Source organism: Anomaloglossus baeobatrachus, chromosome 3, assembly GCF_048569485.1.
Source record: "Anomaloglossus baeobatrachus isolate aAnoBae1 chromosome 3, aAnoBae1.hap1, whole genome shotgun sequence".
NCBI classification, from domain to species: Eukaryota; Metazoa; Chordata; class Amphibia; order Anura; family Aromobatidae; genus Anomaloglossus; species Anomaloglossus baeobatrachus.
In genome coordinates, this window is record NC_134355.1 from 528,133,530 (window position 1) to 528,154,105 (window position 20,576).

Here is a 20,576-nt window from a genome sequence, read left to right on the forward strand (position 1 = left end):
CTTGTAATTTCTTCTCCTGTCTTTTTTTATGCTTTTCTAATAACAATAGGTTCTCTTTAATGATTTGTTAGCATGTAGTATTAGCATATTCCCAATTACGCCTAAAATATTCATAGCAAACAAAAGGACGTTTTTACTATTTACCTATTGTTTATTACGGTGTAATATTCTGACAGATTCCCTGATAACCCCACATGAAATATATTGGGTCCATTTATAACTGATAATGTTATAAAACACTAAATGATAATTCAAAACCACAATGAAATCATTAGCTTCATATTCCAGGAGGCTACTTTTGCTCAGTCTAAAAAGGTCTGATTACGATGCACAATACCTCTTCTGGCTTGAGCTGAATGGCTCGGTCATAGCAAGCTGTGGCATCTCTTAGCAATCCGATGCTTTCATGCTCCAGGATCTGTTCTTTCAGAGAGGCCTCCTTCTTACGAATAGCGCTCACCCCAGCTACACCATCCGGTTCATGCATAGCAGCATAAAGTTTCTAAATAGAGTGGAAAGAAAAAGAGAATTTTGTTTACTTACCGTAAATTCTTTTTCTTATAGTTCCGACATGGGAGACCCAAACCATGGGTGTATAGCTTCTGCCTCCGGAGGACACACAAAGTACTACACTCAAACGTGTAGCTCCTCCCTCCAGGCTATATACACCCCCTGGATGACAATCTAACCAGTTCAGTGCAAAAGCTGAAGGAGGACATCCACCCATAAGTAGAGATAGAGTAAAACTCGGAAAGACCGGAACTCTGTCTACTAACAACAGCCGGTGAAAACACACGGAACAAAAAACTGCCAACAGGCAACAGGGAGGGTGCTGGGTCTCCCATGTCGGAACTATAAGAAAAAGAATTTACGGTAAGTAAACAAAATTCTCTTTTTCTTCATCGTTCCTTATGGGAGACCCAAACCATGGGACGTTCCAAAGCAGTCCATGGGTGGGAAATAAACCAAACTGAGAAGTAGGCAAAACCTAACTTCACAAATGGGCGACAGCCGCCTGAAGAATGCGTCTGCCCAAGCTCGCATCTGCCGAAGCATGAGCATGCACTTGGTAGTGCTTTGAAAAAGTGTGCAGACTGGACCAAGTGGCAGCCTGACAAACCTGCTGAGCCGTAGCCTGGTGCCTGAATGCCCAGGAGGCACCGACAGCTCTGGTCGAGTGCGCCTTAATCCCTGGCGGAGGAGGCACCTGAGAACACTGGTAGGCATCGGTGATAGCCGACCTGATCCAACGAGCTAGGGTCGGTTTAGAAGCAGCGAGACCCTTGCGCTGACCAGTGGTTAGCACAAAAAGTGAGGTGCACCGCCTAAAAACGGCGGTGCGTGACACATAGATTCGGAGTGCTCGCACCAAATCTAAGGAATGCAACGCCTTCTCAAAGCGATGCACAGGGGCCGGACAAAGAGAAGGCAATGAAATATCCTGGTTAAGGTGGAAAGAAGACACCACCTTAGGGAGAAAGTCCGGAGTCGGACGAAGAACCACCTTGTCTTGGTGAAACACCAAAAAGGGGGATTCCGAAGAGAGCGCAGCCAAATCAGAAACTCTCCTGAGAGAAGTTATGGCTACTAGAAAAACAACTTTCTCTGAAAGTCTAAACAAAGGAACCTCCCTGAGAGGCTCAAAGGGGGGTTTCTGTAAGGCCGTGAGGACCAGATTAAGGTCCCAGGGATCCAAGGGCCACCGGTAAGGAGGAATGATGTGAGATGCGCCCTACATGAAGGTGCGCACCTGAGCCAGTCGGGCGATACGCCGCTGGAACAATACCGACGGTCGGCAAGGAGAACGGCCAAGGAGCATGGTCAGAAGAGCGACACCAGGACAGGAAAATCCTCCAAGTCCTGTGGTAAATCTTGGCCGAAGAAGGCTTCCGAGCCTGAGTCATAGTGGAGATGACCTCAGAGGGAATGCCTTAAGCCGTCAGGATCCAGGACTCAAGAGCCACGCCGTCAATCTGAGAGCCGCAGAATTCTGGCGGAAGAACGGACCTTGAGAGAGAAGGTCTGGGCGGTCCGGGAGATGCCACGGCACCCCTACGGACAGACGGAGCAGGTCTGGGTACCAAGCTCGCCTGGGCCAGTCCGCAGCAATGATTATGACTCGACGGCCCTCCATTCTGATCTTGCGCAGAACCCTGGGCAAGAGAGCTAGAGGGGGGAACACATAGGCCAGACGGAACTGAGACCAATCTTGAACCAGTGCGTCCGCTGCGAAGGCTTGAGGGTCGTGGGAGCGAGCCACGTAAACCGGAACCTTGTTGTTGTGCCGGGACGCCATTAGATCCACTTCCGGAGTGCCCCACTTGCGGCAGATTGATCTGAACACTGCCGGATGCAGGGCCCACTCGCCGCTGTCCACGGTTTGACGGCTGAGATAATCGGCCTCCCAGTTTTCTACGCCTGGGATGTGGACTGCAGATATGGTGGACTTGGAGTCCTCCGTCCACTGAAGGATTCGTTGAACCTCCAACATCGCCAGATGGCTGCGAGTCCCGCCCTGGTGATTGATGTAGGCAACCGCTGTCGCGTTGTCCGACTGAACTCGAATGTGCCTGCCCGCCAACAGGTGGTGAAAGGCTAGGAGAGCTAGAAACACAGCTCTGATCTCCAGCACATTGATCGAGAGGGCCGATTCGGACGGAGTCCAAGTGCCCTGTGCTCGGTGATGGAGAAATACTGCTCCCCAACCGGAGAGGCTGGCATCCGTGGTGAAAATCACCCAGGACGGAGTCAGGAAGGAGCGTCCCTGTGATAGAGAGAGGGGCCGAAGCCACCACTGAAGGGAGCTCCTGGTCTGTGACGACAGAGCCACCAGCCTGTGCAAGGAAGAGATCCGCTTGTCCCAACAGCGGAGAATGTCCAGCTGCAGGGGACGCAGATGGAACTGGGCAAAGGGAACCGCTTCCATTGACGCCACCATCTGACCCAGCACCTGCATGAGGTGCCTGATGGAATGACGGCGGTGCCGCAGCAAAGAGCGCACCGCCAGACGAAAGGACTGCTGTTTGACTAAGGGCAACTTGACAAGTGCCGGCAGAGTCTCGAATTGCATCCCTAGGTACATAAGTACCTGGGTCGGGGTCAGAGTGGACTTGGGCAGGTTGACAAGCCACCCGAACTGAACGAGCGTGGCGAGAGTGAGTGACACACTCCGCTGGCAGTCTGCACTGGATGAGGCCTTGAGTAGAAGGTCGTCCAGGTAAGGAATCACTGCCAACCCCTGGAGGTCCAGAACCGCAACCACTGCTGCCATGACCTTGGTGAATACTCGAGGGGCCGTGGCTAATCCGAAGGGGAGAGCCACGAATTGGAAATGTTCCTCTCCGATTGCAAAGCGTAGCCAACGCTGGTGTGAAACCGCAATAGGCACATGCAGATAGGCATCTCTGATGTCGATGGATGCCAGAAAATCTCCTTGGGTCATTGAGGCAATGACCGATCTCAGAGATGGGTCATTGAGGCAATGACCGATCTCAGAGATTCCATGTGAAAGCGCCGCACCTGAACATGCTTGTTGAGAAGCTTGAGATCCAGGATGGGCCGGAAGGAACCGTCCTTCTTGGGGACTAGAAAGAGGTTTGAGTAGAAACCGCTGAACCGTTCCCGGGCGGGAACCGGAACAATTACACCGTTGGCCTGCAGGGATGCCACGGCCTGAGAGAAGGCGGCGGCTTTGGAGCAGGGGGGGGTGGACAAAAAAAATCTGTTTGGCGGGCTGGAAGAAAATTCTATCCTGTAGCCGTGGGAGATGATATCCCGCACCCACTGATCGGAGACGTGTTGAAACCACACGTCGCCAAAGTGGGAGAGCCTGCCACCGACCAAGGACATTGCTGGCGCAGCCAGATAGTCAAGAGGGGGCTGCCTTAGTGGCAGCGGCTCCTCCGGTCTTTTGAGGACGCGGCTTCGCGCGCCAGTTGGGTTTACAATCCTTGGCTGCGGTAGTGGACGAGGATGAGGGCTTAGAGGATGACCAGTTAGAGGAACGAAAGGAACGAAACCTCGATTGGTTCCTGCCCTGGACAGGTTTCCTGGTTTTAGTTTGTGGCAAGGAAGTACTCTTCCCGCCAGTAGCCTCCTTAATTATTTCATCCAATTGTTCACCGAACAGCCGGGACCCAGCAAAGGGGAGCCCAGCAAGATACTTCTTGGAAGAAGCGTCTGCTTTCCACTCTCGAAGCCACAAGATCCTGCGGATCACGAGGGAGTTAGCGGAGGCCACCGCCGTGCGGTGAGAAGCCTCCAGAATGGCAGACATGGCGTAGGATGAAAAAGCCGAAGCTTGAGAAGTTAAGGCATCCATCTCAGGTATAGAGTCCCTGGTGAGGGAATGTATCTCCGCCAGAGAGGCAGAGACTGCCTTAAGAGCCCACACTGCCGCAAAAGATGGGAAGAACGAGGCTCCTGTCGCCTCATATACAGACTTGGCCAGAAGGTCAACCTGGCGGTCAGTGGGATCCTTAAGAGAAGTGCCATCAGCCACAGCTACGACTGTGCGGGCTGAGATTCTGGACACCGGAGGGTCTACCTTTGGAGACTGGGCCCATTCCTTAACCACCTCTGGTGGAAAAGGAAACCGGTCATCAGAACTACGCTTCGGAAAACGTTTGTCAGGACAGACCCTGGGCTTGGTGACAGTGGCCTGAAAAGCGGAGTGGTTAAAAAACGTACTCCTAGCTTTCTTAGGTGAGGCAAACTGGTGTATCTCTACCAGAGAGGCTTGTTCCTCTGACTCTGGTGGGTTGAGGTTCAGTACGGAGTTAATGGACGCAATTAAGTCACTAACATCCGGATCACCCTCAGACAAGTCAATGGGGTACATAGAGGTAGCGTCTGAGCCCACAGTAAACGAATCCTCCTCGCCCTGCACCTCGGCTCGTGAATCAGAGCCGTGGGACGAGGAAGGAGAAGGGTCCCTGCGTCTCCGTTTAGGGGGACGGGGTCCTAGGACATGCTCTGAGAGCTCTGAAGAGCTCGGAGCAGCAGAGGCACCCTGAGAAGAGGGCTGATGCATGGTCAGCAGAGTCCGGGACAGCTGCCCCATGGAGTCGGCAAAAGACTGGGAAATAGCTTTGGAAAAGGATGCTACCCAAGCCGGGGGATCAGCCACTGGGGCTGGAGCGGCCGGAGGAACCCCTGAGGAGGCTCCGGGCTGAGACACAACCATGTTAGCACAGGCATCACAATGTGGGTATGTGCTTGGCTCTGGCAGAATGAGCTTACATGCAGCGCATATAGCGTACAGCTTTGCAGCCTTGCTCCGGGTGACAGACATGCTGCTGAGGTGGAAGCTCTGCAGCAAGAATACACTCCTATAGAATGTCCTGAGAGTGTATAATAAAGCCCACAACCAGAGGTTGTGGCTTACCAGACCGCTCTCTGTGTGCCCTCCGGATTCCACAGCTCGGACCCCCAGTAAAGCGTCAGCCTTCCTAGAAAGCAGCAGGTTCAGCAGCCAGCGCCGATCAGTGTAATAAACGCTGAGAAAATGGCGCTGGGAGGAGGGGGGGGGCGTGATTAGCCCAAGAGCGGGAAACCGGAGGGCTAAGGAGAGATGCAGGGGAGGGAACATCTCCTCAGAGAGGGGAAGATGAAAACGAAACTAGGCCCAAACAGAAGCCGGGGCCTAGATTTTAACATGCGGCCGACGAGCAGGCACCTTCGGCGCGGTTCTCAGGGGAAACCCCCAGAACCGGCCGGAATTTACAGTAAAGATAAAAAACATACTTTCCCCCTAATAAAAGTACCCGGGACCCCTGAAAAACGTCTCAATACTTAGCTTTTGAGACGCAGGGCCATGTCCCTGTGGGGGGGTTAAACGCTCCTTCCAGCAGGGACCAGACAGGGCTGCGGATGGAGACCGGTCTTCTGCAAAGCAGAGAGGACCGTGATGGCTCCCACTTCAAACCAGAGCCTCTCAGAGGATGTTGAAGGAGCGCGGCATGTGAAGGCTCCAGCCTTGTAAAGTCAACCTTAACAGCACCGCCGACACAGTGGGGTGAGAAGGGACATGCCGGGAGTCCAGACTGGACCCGCTTTTCTTCCATATCTTTAAAATCAAAATAAAAATGAAAAAAAAAAAAAAAAATCAGAGAATGAATGTGTGTGTGTGATCCTCCTGACACAAAGCATTGAACTGGTTAGATTGTCATCCAGTGGGTGTATATAGCCTGGAGGGAGGAGCTACACATTTGAGTGTAGTACTTTGTGTGTCCTCCGGAGGCAGAAGCTATACACCCATGGTTTGGGTCTCCCATAAGGAACGATGAAGAAAATATTTTTTTTTATTAGATTGCCCTATAAGCAACTGTCCTATGACGCTTATTTGGAGCTTACGAGTCCAGATGGCCCTCGCTAACCGACAGCCTTCAATGGGAGAGTGAGCATAAATTGAGCCTAGAGCAGGTCCCCTAACACCAAAAGGTTAGGATCTAAGTGAGAAGTCAATTAAATCAATAGTTTCCAAGTTAGGCGTTGCTCACATCAGATCCGGTACAAATGCGTTTAAGTTTAATTCGCCTCTAATGAAATCGCGGCAAGATGCGGCCGCGTGTGAAGCATGAAACCGCATCTCGCTGCGACTCCATTGGAGGTGTAATTAAGCTGAAACGCATTTGGACCGAATCTGGCCCTGTGGCAAAATACTGCTGATGTGAGCGGCGCCTTACAGTTGGGTCCATAAACATCTAGAGAGTGACAAGTTTTTGCACCTTAGCGGTTTACCAAAAGATATTCAAGTTGCAGTTATATAATCAATATGGGCTTAAAGTGCATGTTCTCAGCTTTAATTTGAGGGTATTCCCATCATAATTGGAGTAAGGGTTTAAGAATTACAGCTCTTTAATATGTAGATGCCTCTTTTTCAAGGGACCAAAAGGTAAATGGACAATTATCTCAAAAACGCTTTAACCCCTTCATGACCATCGATGTAATGGTACATCTAAGGTTGTGTCCCTGCCTTTGATGCGGTCTCACATTTTTCCCTGCACGTCGGTTGATTTAATCAGCCATCATGTGCCTCTAACAGTGGCAGGTAGTTTGGAGAGCCATTTGTGGCTATAAACATGTTAAATCCCGCTGTCAATCTCGGACAGTGGAAATTAACACACGCTGGCAGGGAGCACATTATTTCCTGCTCCCATCGGAGCTCCCGTGACATGATCATGGGACGCCGATGGGTTGTCATGACACCTGGGAGTCAGCTGATGACCCGTGTCTGTCATTACGATCCTCCTGTGAGTGCAGGCAACAAGCTGGCGTTCATAGGAGATTGTGATTTCTGTTATACACAGCAGAGCTTGTGCACTGCTCTGTATTGCACAAGTGGTCAGACAATCGCAGCTTGAAGTAATCTAAAGGGACTATAAAATAAAACAAAAAGTGGTAAAAATGTTTGTTTTTTTTTAAATAAATAAATAAATATGGAAAAAAAAGCTCAAATCATCTCCTTTTCCCCCTGTAAAAATTAAATAAAAAATAGTAATACACCTTTGGTATCATAAATTAATCCAATTGGTAAATAGTATAATGAGAAAAAGAATCAAAAAACCAAAATTATGGGGTTTTCTTGGCAGCCGCAACATGGCAATAAAATGCATTAAGAGGAGATCAAAACATCATATCTATCCTAAAATAGTAAAAACGTCAGCACAGGGCACCAGACATACGCCCTTCCTCAGCTCCATGTCCCGGGGAAAAAAAAAAAAAAAAGTGTTACGGGTCACGGAAAATGCTGACAAAAACAAAAAAATTCTTATAAAATTTCCACTTTTTTTTCACTACTTATATTGAAGAAAAAAAAAATAAAAAAAATGGATTTTTGTGCACTCACCGTAAAATTGTTTTCTCTTAGCCATCATTGGGGGACACAGGACCATGGGTGTTATGCTGCCTATCCATAGGAGGACACTAAGTAGATGCAAAAGCTTAGCTCCTCTTCTGCAGTATACACCCCCTGGCCAGGCAACCTCAGTTTTAGTACACAAGCAGTAGGAGAAAAAGCCTGAAAAAACTTACCTCAACAGAGGAATATGAGAAAAAAAAAAAAGAGTCATAACCAAATAAGGTACTGAGAGAACCAAGGCCCAACAGGGCAACAGGGTGGGTGCTGTGTCCCCCAACGATGAAGAGAAATCGATATTATGGTGAGTACACAAAAATCCGTTTTTCTCTGACGCCTCATTGGGGGACACAGGACCATGGGACGTCCTAAAGCCGTCCATGGGTGGGAAAAATAAAAACAAGACAACGCAACCCAAGGACTAGGAACCAGTCCCAGAAAGCCTGGAGCACCTACTGAGAGAAGGTGCTCTACTGCCGTTTGCAGAATTGTCCTACCCAGATTTGCCTCAGCTGAAGCCTGGGTATGAACTCTGTAATGCTTTGAAAAACGTATGTAGGCTAGACCAGGTCGCAGCTTTACACACCTGTTCCACTGAAGCCTGATGCCGAATGGCCCACGAAGCGCCAACTGCTCGCGTGGAATGAGCCCGCAGCCCACTAGGAATGGGCTTGAGTTGCAAGCGGTAGACTTCCTGGATCGCAGAGCGAATCCAGCGAGCCAGCATCGCCTTTGAAGCTGCCTGTCCCTTCTTAGGACCCTCAGGAATGACGAACAAAGAGTCTGTTTTCCTAAATGGGGCTGTCCTGGATATGTAATATCTGAAAGCTCTGACGAGGTCTAACGAATGCAGAGACCTTTCCACCCTATGAACTGGGTGTGGACAAAAGGAAGGCAGAACAATGTCCTCGTTCAAATGAAACGGGGTAAGAACCTTTGGAAGGAAATCCGGGAGAGAGCGCAGAACCACCTTGTCCTGGTGAAAGATCAGAAAAGGCTCGCGGCAAGCGAGTGCTGCCAGCTCCGAAACCCGTCTGATGGACGTAATTGCCACTAAGAATGTTACCTTCCAGGACAGAAGAGCAAGGGAGGATTCCTTGAGAGGTTCAAAGGGAGACCTCTGGAGACCGTCCAGAACGAGGTTGAGGTCCCATGGTTCCAGCGGTCATTTGTACGGGGGAACTAGATGGGAAACGCCCTGGAGGAAGGTCTTGACTTGCGGTTTTTGAGCCAGGCGGCATTGGTAGAAGATTGAGAGCACAGAGACCTGCCCTTTAAGGGAACTGAGAGCCAACCCCGCTTGCAAGCCAGACTGTAGAAAATCGAGAATTCTGGGGATGGCCAGAGGCATAGGCTGGACGTTAGTTTCCCTGCACCATGAAAGGAAGATTTTCCATGTACGGTGGTAAATGCGGGATGAAACAGGCATTCGGGCGCTGATCATGGTGGCAATAACCGCGGGGGAGAATCCCGCTCTTGTTAATATCCAGGTCTCAATGGCCATGCCGTCAGCTTCAGGGCTCTGGAGTTCTGATGGGAAATGGGTCAGCAAGTCTGGGATGTCTGGAAGGCGCCACGGTGCGTCTGTGAGCATTTGTACTAATTCGGCGTACCGGGCGCGCCTGGGCCAGTCCGGTGCTATCAGTATCACCGGGACTCCCTCTGCCTTGATCTTCCTGATTACCCACGGCAGCAGGGGTAGAGGTGGAAATATGTAAGGCAGGCGGAAGTGGTGCCAGGAGCAGACTAGAGCATCCGCGCCGATGGACTGCGGGTCGCGTGACCTGGCTATGAACACGGGTACCTTTGCATTCAACCTTGAGGCCATTAGGTCCACGTCTGGTGTGCCCCAGCGAGTGCAGATGTGTAGAAACACATCTGGGTGAAGGGACCATTCTCCGGCAGCCAGGCCTTAGCGACTCAGAAAGTCTGCTGCCCAGTTCTCTACCCCCGGTATGTGTACCGCTGATATCGCTGATCCCGTCGATTCGGCCCAGCTGAAGATCTTGTGGGCCTCGAGATAAGCCGTTTTGCTGCGGGTGCTCCCCTGCCGATTGATATAGGCTACAGCTGTCGCATTGTCCGATTGGACTCGAATCTGACGACCCGCTAGCAGAGGGCTGAACGCTCTGAGCGCGAGGAAGAGCGCGCGGAGTTCCAGGATGTTGATGGGGAGGAAAGACTCCTGGGGCGTCCAACGTCCTTGAGCAGTGTGGTGCAGGTACACTGCTCCCCAGCCTAGGAGACTGGCGTCCGTGGTCAGGACCAGCCAGTTCACTGGGAGAAAAGATCTCCCCTTCGATAGGGATGAGGACCGAAGCCACCAGCGGAGTGCGTACCTGACTGAAGGCGTCAGGTGAAGATGTCTGTCCAGGGAGAAGGGGCTCTTGTCCCAGGCCGCTAGAAGGGCTACCTGCAGTGGGTGGAGGTGCAGTTGAGCAAAGGGTACTGCTTCCATAGCCGCCACCATCCTGCCGAGCACTTTCATGCTGAATCGAATGGAGCGAGACGGAGGACGTAGAAAGGCAGCGTACCGCTCGTTGAAGAGCGAACGCCTTATCCTGAGGGAGAAGGATCAAGCCCCGACGGGTGTCCAGGGACATGCCCAGGAAGATGATGGATCATGATGGGATCGGGGATGATTTGTCCAGATTCACTAGCCACCCTATGCGGGATAGGGTGTCCACAGTGATTTGTACGCTGGTTGAGCAGTCGCGGAAGGAGGGGGCCTTGATGAGGAGGTCGTCCAAGTAAGGGAGAACGACTACTCCCCTGGCGTGAAGGACGCTCATGGCGGCCGCCATGACTTTGGTGAAGACCCTTGGTGCGGTGGCAAGGCCGAAGGGTAGAGCTACGAATTGAAAGTGGAAGTCCTGAATTGCGAAGTGTAGGAACTTTTGGTGATCTGGGGCGATGGGTATGTGCAGGTACGCGTCCTTGATGTCTATGGAGGCGAGGAATTCCCCTACGACCATGGATGCAATAATGGACCTTAGGGACTCAATTCTGAATCTCCGTACGTGCACATGTTTGTTTAGGCGTTTGAGGTTCAGGATGGGTCGAACTGACCCATCCTTTTTGGGGACCGCAAAGAGGTTGGAATAAAAAACCCCTAACTTCTCGTCGTCTGGGACAGGTATTATCACTCCTGCTGTTTTGAGCGAGTGGATTGCTGAGAAAAAAGCTTTGCATCGTTTTCGAGTCTTTGGGGGGTTTGAGAGAAAGAACCGACTCGGGGGTCGGGTCTGAAATTCTATGTGGTAACCGGAAGACACAAGGTCTCGCACCCATTTGTCGTCTGAGGCAGCAGCCCAGATGTGTTGAAAGAGCCGCAGTCGACCTCCTACAATGAGTGTGTCTTCCGGGGCGCCGAAGGAGTCATGAGGGGGGAAAACGTCGTGGCCGAGTCTCACTAGCCCTGGACTGTTTCGGTCTAGGCTACCATGACGAAGTGGGTTTCGGGGAGAGCTGAGCAGGTCGGTCCCTGCGTAGTCCGCGGCTGGTGGCGGGGACAGCACGGGATGTCGACCAACCAAATGAGTTCCGAAAGGAGCGGAACGAGGACTGTGGACGTCTGGTGAAGGACGTCCTGGACTTCAGCTGGGGGAGGGAGGTACTCTATCCTCCCGTGGCGTCAGAAATTAGCTTGTCCAGACGTTCGCCAAACAATCGGTCTGGGAAAAAAAAAGGAAGGCCCGTGAGAGACTTCTTGGAGGCAGAGTCCGCTCGCCATTGTCGGAGCCAGAGAGCTCTACGGATGGCTATGGTATTTGAGGCGGCAAACGCTGCGCAGGTAGCAGCGTCCATGGAGGCCTGCATGAGGTACTCCGCCGCAGCGGCAATTTGAGCTGTTACCTCTGTGAAGGTCTGAGTGAACTGGGATTCCTCAAGCGAAGTGTTAAGGGATTCTGCCCAGACCGAGATCGTCTTTGCAACCCACACAGAGGCAAAGGAGGGCGAGAGGGAGGAACCCGCAGCCTCAAAAGCAGAGCGGGCGAGGTGCTCCCCCTGTCTGTCTGTCGGGTCCTTAATGGAAAAACCATCGGGTAAAGACAGGAGTGTCTTTGTGGTAAGGCGGGAGACCGGGGGGGGTCGACCGGGGGCGGATCATCCCAGCCCTTAGGGGCAGGTGAGGCAAAAGGGTACCGGGACTCTATGAGTTTTCGGTTACCGAAGCGCCTGTCAGGCTTTTCCCTTTGCTTTGTGAGGATATCCTGAAACTCTGGGTGATCAGCGAAAACCTTTTGGGGTTTCCTTGCCCTCTTAAAGGAGACCGCATGGTCAGTGGTAGTGGATGGGGGATCCTCCACATGCAGAGTTTGGTTGATTGCTGCTATAAGGAATCCTCCTGGTACAAACCGCATTCTCCCTCCTCCAGCTCTTCAGAAGCCGTGGAGCATGTGGGAGAGCCTGCCCTGTGTGCTCCCGAGGGAGAGCCCGCTGGAGACACCCGGCCGTGTGCCCTTTTCCTGATCCCTGCAACCGGTGAAGCATGTGCCCGGATTACCTCAGAAGGATCCTCCATAGGGGTATCCTCAGGCTGCGTTCCGTCCAGGGACCCAGAAGGGTGTGGAGGACGACATTGCATAGCCAGAACCAGGTTCTGTGACAGTTTTTCCATGGATTGGGACAGAAACTGTGCCCATTCCGGTGGGCTGGGGGCCCTAGGCTCTGGGCTGCCGGTTGTGGCGGTGGTGGCAGGGGGTTCTTGGGGGGCTATAGGGGCACAGGACTCACAGAGAGAAGAGGTGTGTTTACGTGGTAGCTCAACGTGGCAGGCAGTGCAGGCTGAATAATAGACTATGTGAGCCTTAGCCCTCTTAGTGCCTTTTGAATTCTGCATATTCCTAATAGGAGTATGCCAGGAGGGGGAGCAATGCTCAGCAGAGCTACAATTGATAGCAAGCACCTCACCAGAATCAGCCGATGACCCTGTCCTCAGGAAGGCTTAAGCTCGAAGAAAATCTCGCACGCTTCCCTGGGGGGGCGGGGCTTATCGCGACCGCAGGGGGCGGGGCTTAGCGCTAAAAGAGCGGGAAGATGAGTCAATGTGCCCCCCCTGCTGTGGGTAGTAAAAAACGGCGGGAAGGGAGCTTCTGAGTTTTCCTCCCTCTCTCTAGAGTCAGCATACAGCTTGTCAGCGGTGGTTATCAGCCGGCTTTTGCTGGAGAAAATAAACAGAGCAGATAATACACAGCGCGAGTCGCTGAGCCCTGGGTCCTCCCCCTGCCACGGGAAGTTATCTGCAAGACTTTCTGCAAACAGCAGAACTTCCCCCCAGCCAGCAAGCTAGAGAAAGTTAACACTGTGTGTGCAGGATCCTTGCTCCTTGCACATAAATACTGTAAATGGCCTGGGAGCCTTCTGCAGCGTCCTTTCTCCCTTTGTCTGGGAAACCAGTCAGGGGGGATCTCACCTTAAAACACTGCTTTCAGGCAGTGAAAATAGCAGAGCCAGCTTGCTGTGTCGTTATCCTATTCATCTCAGAGCCTGTGGAGAGGGGCTGAGGAATCAGTGCCATCTTCATCTCAGAGCCTGGAGAGGGGCTGAGGAATCGGTGCCATCTTCATCTCAGAGCCTGCAGAGAGGGGCTGAGGAATTGGGCTATAGGGCACAGGCCTCTACCCTGGGCTTTGGAAAATCGGTGTCTGTGGAACCCGTCGTCCAGCCCAGGATCCAGCGTCGCGGGAGGGGGTACGTGTAGGCAACGCTTCACGTTCCCGCCCGTTGATGGTAGTGGGAGATCGGTCCCAAAGGGAAACCGTCGCCCTCAAAAAATAACAAATCTTGAATGGAAGTGCATCCTACAGACACTAAGCTAAAACTGAGCTTGCCTGGCCCGGCCAGGGGGTGTATACTGCAGAGGAGGAGCTATGCTTTTGCATCTACTTAGTCTCCTCCTATGGATAGGCAGCATAACACCCATGGTCCTGTGTCCCCCAATGAGGCGTCAGAGAAAGTAAATTTGTACAATTACTTTTGAGCCCTTGAAAGGAGGAGATTTTGTAGAAAAATGGCTGCAATTCCTAAACGTTTCTCATTGTATTTTTGTTCAACCCTTTAAATAAACCTGAGAGTCTGCACTTGTTTCATTTCAAATAAAACGGACGGCATGCAGAATCCAAATCACGACGATTCAGTCACTGTCCAAATATTTCTGGACCATATCAAATCTTCTCATAGGTTCAGCCTAACTGAAAGGGGTTTTCCATTCTATAGAAAAGTAATCACCAGATGACTGAATACTAGTATAAAAATAAATAAATAAATACAAAAAGTTCTTATCCTCTCTAGGTTCAGCAGTGGCTTCCTCCAATCTCTGTGTTTTTGCTGCAGAGGTAACGTCATGTTGACACTGCACATCACCACTGCAGCCAATCATCACTCAGTAGTATAGACAAGACAAGCCGTCAGTCTCAGAGACTGACGGCCGTTGTGAGCGCTATCTTTTTTCATACTAGTATCTGATCATTTGCAAACCAGTTTTGTAAAATTGAGAAACCTCTTAACTCTGCAAATAAATAGCATTAGTTAGGTGGACTGGACTACAAACCCGAGCTGCATTTATAATTCGACACCCTTCATAACAGTACATTTCTAGCTTTCTTTACTTGCTTTTATCGTTAAACAGATTGTACTGGTGATTAGCATTCTAGAAAGTGTAGTCTATACTCCAGAAATTGTATATTAATCCCAAGTAGCACAAAAAACTGAACTAATCTGTTAGGGATGTATCTAAGGACAAGCTTTTAAATGATATTCAACAGCAAACAACAGAACTGGGAAAGCAACTTTGGACTATAATACGGGCTGTAACTTAACAATGTGGAAAGATAAGCAATGCAATGTACGTAGGTCTTATCAATTAAAAGAATAGAAAATAGTATTCAAAGGTGAAATAACACTTTCCATTAAGTAATAAAGTAGACCGCATTGCAAGCAAGGACATTCCAGATGCCTGAGAATAATCTGATCGACTATATCTTAATAGGAAGAGAAGATTCGATCATCAATAAAATACCTGCTCACCTGCAAAAACCCCAAGTGCTCTTGAATTTCTTGCTTTTTTTCCATGATAAATGATTCAAAGTGCATGACAGCCCTGGTGTAAGCTTTAGAGCGAAACGATGCCACAGCCAGAGTATCTTGGGGTATAAGCTCTAGAAATCTGGTCACATTTTGATACTCTCTGTACTCCTCGTGGGATGTTGCTGGTGGAAAAGCAAAATCGAAATTTTCAAACAAACATAATGAAGGAAATGAAAAAGGTCACATAAAATAAATCTTTTTTTACCATGTTGACAGAGAATTGATAAAAAGTAGACCAAAAAATTATCGTAGGCATAAATATTACATTTCTCTTCTAAATCACTTGTAACAATTTTTCAATTGGAGTCTATACATTGTGATTACACACATTTTACAACCATACTCGGAGTAGGAATATGTAAAAGCTAAATAGATCAAGTCTGAACTGCATTACCGCTATGTAGACTGTACTTGTGTGAAGTACACTATATGAACAAAAGGTATTGGGACGCAGCTAGAAGTCAATCAACTTAGGTTTTTTATTCATAGTCTCATAGTTTTAAGGTTGAAGGGAGACAGAAGTCCATCGAGTTCAACCCATAAACTAACATGTTGATCCAAAGGAAGACAAAAAGCCCAATGAGGCAGAAGCTAATTGTCCCACATTAGGGGAAACATTCCTTCCCGACTTCAAATATGGCATACTAGTTCCCTGAATCAATATCCCATCACAGACTCTAGAACTTGTAACCTATAATGAGAAGGTTTTGGGTACTCATAGTAAAATCTCTTTCTTAGAGCCGTCATTGGGGGGACACATGAGACCATGGGTATATGCTGCTGCCACTGTAAAACAAAGTTAGCTCCTCACCATTAGTATACACTCACAAACTGACACGGAGATAATAAGTGAGTGAGAAAGCAGTAGGAGAAGCTACAGAAGGTAAGAACTAGTAATGGGCGAGCATTATAGTGCTCGATACTTGTAATGATGAGTAGTGACTACGATGCTCTAGTGGCTTGATACTCGAGTCGAGTCGGTCAGACGCTGAGATGGGCTCAACTTGTGTAATGAGTTAATGGAAGTCAATGATTCAGCACTTCGTCTCTCCAGCCATATACAGCCAGCCATAAACAGAGTATTTCCGAGGGATGGAGGTTTTTTTTGGATATTACATCAGAAAACGTTTTAACCCCCAGTGAGAGCCACTCAGAGACTGCAAATGGCTCTCACTGTGATGCCTGCTCACTTCATGCAGTGAAGCCAGCCTGTGATTTGTGTTCGATGTTTCATGACCGACACATCGAAGCACCTGAGATACTCGGCACAGCACCGCAAGTACCTGAGCACCCCAAAGATCGATAGAGTACCGAGCAGTGCCAAGCATGCTTGCCCATCATTAGTAGGAACATAATGAAGTATTGTAGTTAAACAGCAGAACAAATCATCAAAAAGTTGTTAATATCATTAAAAAAGTTAATATTTCTGAGTTTAAAATCATTTTTTTCAGTTGGTCTTATATAATATTCTAATTTTCTGAGATAATGACTTTTGGGCTTTCATTGGCTGTAAGCCATAATCCTCAACATTAACAGAAATAAACACTTGAAATAGATCATTCTGTGTGTAATGACTCTATATAATATATACATTTCCCTTTTTGTATTGAATTACTGAGATAAAAATATTTTAGGTACCCACTTTAAAAATCTCTTTCTTGGAGTCTTCATTGGGGTACACAGCACCTGCCATTGTATTCAGTTGCTATACAAGTGCATCTCAATAAGTTAGAATATCATCAAAAAATTTATTTTTCTCTATCACTTCATTTAAGGACACAGGAGACCATGGGACGTTCTAGAGCACTTACAAGGGTGGGCATAGGATAGTACCCTCGGACCACTGCGACTCGCATCGAACAAAGTGTAGGTGTGATCCCTGTAGAATTTTGTAAATGCATGAATGGAAGATAAGGTACAATGTTTCCCTGAAAATTAAACAGTGTTTTATATTATTTTTGGCTCCAAAAGATGGGCTAGGGCTTATATTCTGGGATGTCTTATATTGTTTATTGGTGTCAGTGATTGGGTTACCCATTAATGAAAAATAAATAATCAGTCACCCCTTAACCCACCCATACCTCTGCCAGTGTCAGGGACTGGAACTTGTGTTAATGAAATAATGAATATTCAGCCCCTTCCTCCATCCACCCCTGTGTGCTGGGTGTCAGTGATTCACTCAGACTGTCATATTTATGCCAGAGGATCGAAGCATAATTGCTCACACTGGGTGGCAGCACTTCTTATCTGAGCATATCAGCATGTATTTCTATGCAGCTGTCATGCTCAAGAGCGTTGACGGCCAGTGTGAGCATTTAGCTGCGATCCTAGGGCTGTAATATGACAGTTTAAGTCAGGGGTGGGGAACCTCCGGCCCGCAGGCCATATGCGGCCTACGATTACTTTTTTTTTTACGGCCCCAGGGCACATTCCCGGGGAGCTCAGTACTCGGGTGGCAGCCGCAGTTGTCGGCTGCCGGCCCTTTAAATCACAATGTGTGGCCTGTGCCAGTGTGCTGGTACGTACTTGTGGGCGAGGTACACATGAGATGTGCTGCGTTCCAGTCCCACAGAAGAAGAGGAGCGGCAGGTTTACTGGCCTCCTAGCTGTACGTGCCATGTGACTCCTGCCTCCCTGCTGTGAGCCTCCTGCCTGCTGTGAGCTACCTGCCTCCCTGTTGTGCAAGCCTCCCTGTTGTGCAAGCCTCCCTGCTGTGCAAGCCTCCCTGCTGTGCAAGCCTCCCTGCTGTGCAAGCCTCCCTGCTGTGCAAGCCTCCCTGCTGTGCAAGCCTCCCTGCTGTGCAAGCCTCCCTGCCGTGCAAGTCTCCCTGCCGTGCAAGCCTCCCTGCTGTACCTTGTCTCCCACTGCTGTGAGCCTCCTGCCTTCCTGCCTCCTCCTGCTGTGCAAGCCTCACTACTGTGAGCCTCTTGCCTCCCTGCTGTGAGCCTCCTGCCTCTCTGCCTTGCATGCCTCCTGCCTCCCACTGCAAGCCTCCCTGTTGTGCAAGTCTCCCTGCTGTGCAAGCCTCCGTGCTGTGCATTCCTCTCTGCTGTGAGCCTCCTGCCTCCCTGCTGTGTTTGCCTCCCAGTGCTGTGAATTCAATCCCATTACTACAGGAGTATAAAATCCAGCTCTAAGCTATGCAGTCTGCCTTGCTAACAATTGTGACACAATGGCTATCTTTTTGATACCAGCATGGTCCAGTAATAGAAATCTGCCACTGCAACAAGTCAGTTCATAAAATTTCTTCCCTCCTAAATCTACCATGATAAACTGTGAAAGCTATTATTAAAAAGTAGAAGCATCCAGCTATAATTAAAAAAGAGAATTTTGTTTACTTACCGTAAATTCTTTTTCTTATAGTTCCGTATTGGGAGACCCAGACATTGGGTGTATAGCTTCTGCCTCCGGAGGACACACAAAGTACTACACTAAAAAGTGTAGCTCCTCCCTCTGAGCTTATACACCCCCTGGATAACCAAATATAGCCAGTTTAGTGCAAAAGCTGAAGGAGAATAGCCACCCACAAGTAGAGATAGAGCAAAAACCGGAACAACCGGAGCCTCTGTCTACAACAACAGCAGGTGATAACACGCGGAAAAAGAAACTGCCAACAGGCAACAGGGAGGGTGCCGGGTCTCCCAATACGGAACTATAAGAAAAAGAATTTACGGTAAGTAAACAAAATTCTCTTTTTCTTTATCGTTCCTATGGGAGACCCAGACATTGGGACGTCTCAAAGCAGTCCATGGGTGGGAATAAACAGAAAACTGAGAAGTAGGCGAAACCTAACTTCACAAATGGGCGACAGCCGCCTGAAGGATGTATCTGCCCAAGCTCGCATCTGCCGAAGCATGAGCATGCACTTGGTAGTGCTTCGAAAAGGTATGCAGACTAGTCCAAGTGGCAGCCTGACAGACCTGCTGAGCCGTAGCCTGGTGCCTGAAAGCCCAAGAGGCACCGACAGCTCTGGTCGAGTGTGCCTTGATCCCCGGCGGGGGAGGCACTTGAGTACACTGGTAGGCATCGGAAATGGCCGACCTAATCCAACGAGCTAGGGTCAGCTTAGAAGCCGAGAGGCCCTTACGCCGACCTGTGGTCAGCACAAAAAGAGAGGTGCACCGCCTAAGAACAGCGGTGCGAGACACATAGATCCAGAGCGCCCGCACCAGATCCAGAGTATGCAACGCTTTTTCAAAGCGATGAACAGGAGCCGGACAAAAGGAAGGCAGGGAAATGTCCTGGTTAAGGTGGAAAGGAGAAACCACCTTAGGGAGAAAGTCCGGAGTCGGACGGAGAACCACCTTGTCTTGATGAAAAACCAAAAAAGGTGACTCCGAAGAGAGCGCAGCCAAATCAGAGACTCTCCTGAGGGAAGTTATGGCCACTAGAAAGACCACTTTCTGTGAAAGACGAGACAAAGAAACCTCCCTAAGAGGCTCAAAGGGGGGTTTCTGCAAAGCCGTGAGGACCAGATTAAGGTCCCAGGGATCCAAAGGCCGCCGGTAAGGCGGAATGATGTGAGATGCGCCCTGCATGAAGGTGCGCACCTGAGCCAGCCGGGCGATACGCGGCTGGAACAACACTGACAGAGCCGAGACCTGTCCCTTGAGGGAATTGAGGGATAGTCCTAGCTGCAGACCGGACTGTGGAAAGGATAGAAGGGTCGGCAAGGAAAAAGGCCAAGGAGCATGGCCGGAAGAGCGACACCAGGACAGGAAAATTCTCCAGGTCCTGTGATATATTTTGGCCGAGGAAGACTTCCGAGCCCGAGTCATAGTGGAGATGACTTCAGGAGGGATACCAGAAGCCGTCAAGATCCAGGACTCAAGAGCCACGCCGTGAATCTGAGAGCCGCAGAATTCTGGCGGAAAAACGGACCTTGTGAGAGAAGGTATGGACGGTCCGGGAGATGCCACGGCACCTCTACGGACAGATGGAGCAGGTCTGGGTACCAAGCTCGCCTGGGCCAGTCTGGAGCAATGAGGATGACCCGACGGCCCTCCATTCTGATCTTGCGCAGGACTCTGGGCAAGAGAGCTAGAGGGGGAAACACGTAAGACAGACGAAACTGGGACCAATCTTGAACCAGCGCGTCCGCTGCAAAGGCCTGAGGATCGTGGGAGCGAGCCACGTAAACGGGAACCTTGTTGTTGTGCCGGGATGCCATTAGATCCACTTCCGGAGTGCCCCACTCTCGGCAGATTGACCGAAACACTGCCGGATGCAGAGCCCACTCGCCGCTGTCCACGGTTTGACGGCTGAGATAATCTGCCTCCCAGTTTTCCACGCCTGGGATGTGGACTGCGGATATGGTGGACTTGGAGTCCTCCGTCCACTGAAGGATGCGTTGAACCTCGAACATTGTCAGGCGGCTGCGTGTCCCGCCCTGGTGATTGATGTAGGCAACCGCTGTCGCGTTGTCTGACTGGACTCGAATGTGCTTGCCCGCCAACAGGTGGTGAAAGGCTAAGAGAGCTAGAAGCACAGCTCTGATTTCCAGCACATTGATCGAGAGGGCTGATCGGACGGAGTCCAAGTGCCCTGCGCTCTGTGGTGGAGATATACTGCTCCCCAGCCGGATGGACTGGCATCCGTGGTGAGGATTACCCAGGAAGGGGCCAGGAAG

The 20,576-nt window shown here is 50.1% G+C and overlaps 1 protein-coding gene across 1 annotated transcript in view; it reads right to left on the reverse strand.

Moving 5' to 3' along the window:
• The window catches only part of ATR (ATR checkpoint kinase), a 264,456-nt gene that overhangs the window by 83,806 nt on the left and 160,074 nt on the right, over positions 1-20,576 (reverse strand). The window contains exons 28-29 of the mRNA XM_075340780.1: positions 14,888-15,069; positions 338-502 (exon numbers count right to left, since the gene is read on the reverse strand). Of these exons, the coding sequence (XP_075196895.1) occupies positions 338-502; positions 14,888-15,069 (347 nt within the window). The remainder of the gene's footprint in view (positions 1-337; positions 503-14,887; positions 15,070-20,576) is intronic.